Consider the following 5,850-nt stretch of genomic DNA (forward strand, 5'->3'; position numbering starts at 1 on the left):
ATTCATCTTTATCATTTTAAAATGAGTTACAATCATGGACCTAGACTATTACATCGTCATTAATGTTTAGCTCAGAAATACGGGCGTTATACACTAAGCTTTGTGCTTACAGTTTATGTTTAAAGTGTTTTCAGATACTTCTACTTTCAAAAGGAAGAGTATTGCTTGATCGCACTACATCCGTGGAGATTTATTCTACATTAATTTTTTACGATTTTATTATTGATGTTTTGAGAATACTTTTACTTTGGTTGTCTTTGTAACAATAATTAAATTGTTTTCATTTTTTAAAATAAATTTATATTCAATATTTTTGGGATGTTATGAATAAGTATATAAATATGTTTTTAAAAGAAATTATATAAATTGATTAAAAAACTCAATAACTTTTTCTTAAAGGCTGTTAGATTTTGATTATTTTATTTAAACTAAAAGTTAACAGTACGTGCAAACGAAACTCTTTTTTTAGTTCGAGTTTTTTTTTTTTTTTTTTTTTTTTTTTTTTTAAATTAAAAGCCAGAAACTATAAAATACTCCCTCTAAAAAATTGTCAGCATTAAAAATATACTTTAGAGAAGTTGCAATCATACAAACCCTCTTTTTATCTATTAAAATTTTCTCTTTATTTACATAATTAATCTGATATAACTCAAATTGTGGTCTCAATCACAAACAAATGACTCGAACTAAGAATGACTATAGCTATAAATGGAATGTAAAAGAATAAAACAAGTGTCCCAAGAAAATATGCACAAGAATAGGGTTAGAGGGCATGCCATTTCCAAGTGAAATCTTCAAATCTCATGATCCGATCGTTCGACTTCATGCTAACACCTTTCTCTCTCGTCCACATAACACATAGTTGCAGACGCTAACACTAACATTACACAGACAAGACCTAGAAGACCAATCAGTAGCAATACATCTTAGTAGTAACCTACACAACGAAGATTAGGTATGGAAGATAAGGCTGCAGATACGATGTTGACAGTAGCTGATAAGGCTCCGGTTACCTCCGAGAGAAAGATTCGGTCAGACCTCGACAACAACCTCCCTAAACCATGTATGTATGTTACTGCATGTGTGGAAAAATATTAATCGATATCTTGAGAATATTTTGGGATCGATGTGACTTAATTTCTTGATGTTTTGGGTACTTTCAGACATGGCACGAGCAGTGACTGCCCCTGATACTGATCATCCAAATGGAACAACGGGACACAAACATAACAATATGTCTGTTCTTCAGCAACACGTAGCGTTCTTTGACCAAGATAACAACGGGATCATCTTTCCTTGGGAGACTTTTAAAGGTAAGCTTTATATATGATCTGTTCAGCTGTGTGTATGATCACTTTACATGATCTCATAATTACCATAAGTGTTTAAATCATACAGGGTGTCGAGACCTTGGATTCAACGCGTTCGCTTCATTTTTATTCATGGTATTAATCCATATGGCTCTGAGTTACGTCACTTTGCCTGTAAGTTGCTAATCCATAAAAATGGTGCTATTGCTATTTGACTTTTTTGGGTCAATTTCTTTACTTTTCATGTTCGCTTTTGACGTAGAATAATTGACAAAATGATCCCAAGAACTTATTATAGGTGGAAAATGATATCATGTTCCATTTCAGTATGAGAAAAGTTCAAAACTCTGACAAAATCGACTACAGTTCTAAAAATGGGAACGAGCTCTTTTGACCTCAAAAATGTCAAACTTTCTGTTTCAGTATTGAGTACTGTATATACTTACAAGACCCTTAATTTGATCACCCATCAATCGACCACTAATCGAACCTTGTGGCGTAAAATTGTACTTAATTTTTGGATGAGCATTTTCTGATATCAAACTATTAATTTCTTGACAAGAAAAGGTCACATGAATATATATGGTGGTTAATTTTAAGCGACGATTTTGCATTGCTGTGTTCTAATTGGATTAATTTTGTACATGTGGATGTTGTGGTAGACTTGGTTGCCATCACCTTTCTTCCCCATTTACATAGAAAACATACACAGGGCGAAGCATGGAAGTGATTCCGCGACTTATGACACCGAAGGAAGGTTAGGAAATTAAGTTCGTCTTAATTGGTCTTGGTAATTAAAGTACAAATAAATGACTTAATTAATTTCGTTTGTGATTATTGCTGTGGGATGCATGGTGAATGTACGTCCTTGCATGCATGCAGGTTTATTCCAGCCAATCTTGAGAACATTTTCAGCAAATACGCTCGCACAGCTCCTAATAAACTCACATTCAAGGAGCTTTGGCATATGACTGATGCCACTCGCAACGCCTTTGATTTCTTTGGCTGGTAATTTTTGGTTATCACTAAATTAACAAACGTTTGGGGTTATTTTCAATAGCGATAATGATTATTTGAGAGTAGTCTTTGTGAATTTGTCCTTAATTATATGTGGAAGATCTATTAGTAGTAAGTAGTAACCACATGCATGTTTTGTAACGATGTATATGTAGGACTGCAAGCAAGTTGGAATGGGGAGCTCTTTATGTGCTTGCAAAGGACTCAGAGGGATTCCTATCAAAAGATTCAGTAAGACGTTGCTTCGATGGAAGTTTGTTCGAGCATTGTGCCAAGATGCAAAAGGGCGATCCAAGTAAGATGGGATGATCGTTATATATATATATATATATATATATATATGTGGGCAACGAGCTAGCGGAACTATGTTACTACTAACTTTTGTATTCGCAAGATACTCATAGTTGCTTTGGACATTAGATTAATTATTAGATGTTACTTCAATAGGTTTATGGGTTAATTAATTAATGACATTTTGAGCCATGAGCATTGGAAAATCTTTTTTTTATTTTTTTGTCTTCGTCGTCTAATTAAAAGGGTCTAACACTACTCGATTGTTGCTAACAATTTTAAAAAAATTAAAACTGATTACACTATCAAAATCTTAACAATTATCAAGTAAGTTGGTTATTTAATGGGGAAAATGAATTATAACCCCAAACCGTTCAAAAAATTTCAATTATATTTTTTCTGTTTAAGATAACCTAACGAACTTAATATTTTATCTAAAAAAGTCCAATTAACTTACACTTCTCATTTAGGATCAACCGGCTAATGAAAGTCAACGAATGACACGATTTATGACGTGTTATTAAATATCGGAAAATGGTTCATTTGTAAGACCAACGAAGTTTCAAAACCATTCAAAATACCCCAATCATGTTTTGTTTGTTGAAAAAACTCAACGAAATTACGCTTTTGTTCAATTCTCATTAGAAGCAACCAGATTCAATAGGTATACAACTAATTGGCAAATAACATGACATTATATTTAATGACATTGAATAAACAGATTAGAATTATCATTTATTTGTCGATTTAGAGCTTGGAGAAGAGATAAACGAACGGCGTCTATGTTCGATCTCTTGTGGATGTAAACGCTCTTCTCGGATTTGGACATCTAGAATGGTAGATCATCCAAAGATAATGTTTAGGGCTTATTCGAACAGATGAGCAAGTGTAATTGAAAGCTTTATCATTATCATATCCATTTTAATAAGTTTTTGTTTTTGAAAGAAACCAAACAAATAGATAGAATATGGACATGATAAAGCTTTCAATTACACTTACACATTTGTTCGAACAAGTCCTGAACTTTGTTTGAACAAGCCCTGAACTTTTTTCTTTAGATGATCCTTCGGTTTAGATGTCTAATTCCAAGAAGGGTGTCCATATCCACAAGGGTTTTCATCATCAAATATATTCTTTGTAGATCTTGAGTTTGACATCAACGATTGAGAGGAAGAATATGAAATAGCTATTACAAGAGATCGAACATAGACGCCGTTGGTTTTTCTCTCCAAGCCGCCCTAAATCGATAAATAAATGACAATTCTAATATGTTTATTCCATATCATTAAATATAATATCATGTCATTTGTCAACTAATTGTATACCTAATGAATCTGGTTGTCTCTAATGGAAATTGAACAAAAACATAAGCTCGTTGGGTTTTTTCAGCAAACAAAACATGATTAGGTTTTTTGAACAGTTTTGAAACTTCAATGGTCATACGAGTCATTTTTTGATATTTAATTACACGTGATCTTGAATGAAAGTGTAAGTTAGTTGGATTTTTTTTAGATAAAAGTAAGTTAGTTGGGTTTTTTTAGATAAAAGTACGGTTCATTGGGTTTTTCTTGAAAAAGAAAAAAATTAATTGTGTTTTTAAATAGTTTAAAAACTTGGTTGTTCTTATACATTTTTCCTAATTAATGCACAAGCAACACAAACAAATTTAATACGGCCGCAAACGTAGAACATCAAGAAGTTTTTAAAACGTCGACATAAAAAATCCTGCCTAGGGACAACTTTAGACATATATGATGGCGACTGAAATTAAATATTTAGAATTATCAAGTGTTACAATCATTCAATCCTTTCTATTTCAGTTCAATCCTTTCTATTTCAGTAGGCCATGTTTTATGATTTCATTACGACGTGCATTGGTAATAAAAGCGTCAAAATATATATAAACAAAAAAAAAAAAAAAAAAAAAAAACAAAAAACTTTTAGTCATGAGAGTCGTTTAACACTACAACTATATACAAAAAACATGGTAATTTACTGCAACTACGCAAACCTCCTCGTCTCACACCACTTTCTCGTTCAGATTAGCAGCAGCTGCAATGGCAGCAGCTACTCCGGCGGGATGCGCTGTTAAATTAGGGTTGTTCCTCCTCTCTGCACTCAACACACCCTCGGCATCTTCCCTCGTAGCCACTTTATCCGCCGGTAGCTTCACCGTTGCATCCTGTTTAAGTATAGTTTCCCGACGTAATAATTAAGTATATATATAGATGACGAATCAAAAACAAGATTAATTAGTTTCTTATTTCTTGTGCAAGAATACTTACTGTAAGAACTTCACTAAGTCTGACTTTATCTTCTTCGCAAGTTGATGCGTTCAAAGTGGCAGCTGATTGAGCTTGAGCTGCAAGTCCGCCGGGGATCACCAGGTTGCTGCCAGTAGCCCTCACTTCCGCCGCTTGAATTGCCGCGGCATCACTCCGCTCCACCGGTTTGTTCCCGGTTGTCCTTGATGCAGCTTCAAGTGCTTCTCCGATCGTAATAAAACCTTGCTGATGCAAATCTCCGACCCCACCTTCCTGCTGGAGTATCGGTGTAGCCTCCACATACCGCCGCACCACCTGCCGGAAAATTGACAAACGGATTCACAACGACGTCAGATATAATAATATTTTCAATCAAGTGAGATCTAGACCTCTCCCGCAATTGTTTCAGTGACAACACGGGCACCGGGAACCTCGGTGGCTGTAACAGCAACTCCTTGATCACCGGTGACGGTGAGATCATCATGACTGACCAACCCTGCTCTCTCGTTGATTGTAGCCGCAGCCTGCATAGCGGCGGCGGTTCCACCCTTCTGGGTTTGTCCAAACACCGTCGTCTCAGCTGCTTGCATCATGGCGGCATCTTGTGGCGCCACCGGTTTGTCAGCTAGTTTACCGGAAACTTGAAATACATCCCCATATTTTATAGGTTGTTTTTGCTGCCTTTGCACTTCCTGAGGTCGTTCTGGTTGATCCTGACTCATCTTCGCGGTTACCAATCTGTGTCTCCGAGTTGCTCCACCGCTGTTGGTCGCCGGTGTATATATATGCTGGCGTCAACAGGGTCTTCGGTAGACGCGTATAAAGTGGACCAGGAGACACGTGTTGCACGAAGAAGGTGAGAGTGGCTGCTCGATAAACAAGGGTGCCACCAAACGCAAATACACATTTGTTTTTAGCACGGGTGGCATTTTAAAGGGCGTTCGAGACAAATAAAGAGAAAACGTATC

The 5,850-nt window shown here is 35.8% G+C and overlaps 2 protein-coding genes across 2 annotated transcripts; one reads left to right on the forward strand and one right to left on the reverse strand.

Annotated features, from left to right (window-relative positions):
* Positions 1-901: 901 nt before the first annotated feature.
* On the forward strand, positions 902-2,636 carry LOC145011960 (peroxygenase-like). Its single transcript, XM_078970713.1, has 6 exons — positions 902-1,063; positions 1,164-1,313; positions 1,399-1,484; positions 1,973-2,067; positions 2,193-2,318; positions 2,483-2,636. Exons 1-6 carry the CDS (start codon positions 958-960, stop codon positions 2,634-2,636), a joined length of 717 nt encoding a protein of 238 aa, XP_078826839.1. The 5' UTR covers positions 902-957.
* Positions 2,637-4,418: 1,782 nt separating this feature from the next.
* Positions 4,419-5,767, reverse strand: LOC145011253 (late embryogenesis abundant protein D-34-like). The gene is made up of 3 exons (XM_078969937.1): positions 5,272-5,767; positions 4,904-5,197; positions 4,419-4,800 (listed from the first exon to the last, which is right to left on the reverse strand). The coding sequence occupies exons 1-3, from the start codon at positions 5,602-5,604 to the stop codon at positions 4,639-4,641; spliced, it is 789 nt and encodes a 262-aa protein (XP_078826063.1). The 5' UTR covers positions 5,605-5,767; the 3' UTR covers positions 4,419-4,638.
* Between the last annotated feature and the right edge of the window lie 83 nt (positions 5,768-5,850).

The sequence above is a fragment of the Lactuca saligna genome, chromosome 8 (genome assembly GCF_052625555.1).
Source record: "Lactuca saligna cultivar CGN05327 chromosome 8, ASM5262555v1, whole genome shotgun sequence".
NCBI lineage: Eukaryota > Viridiplantae > Streptophyta > Magnoliopsida > Asterales > Asteraceae > Lactuca > Lactuca saligna.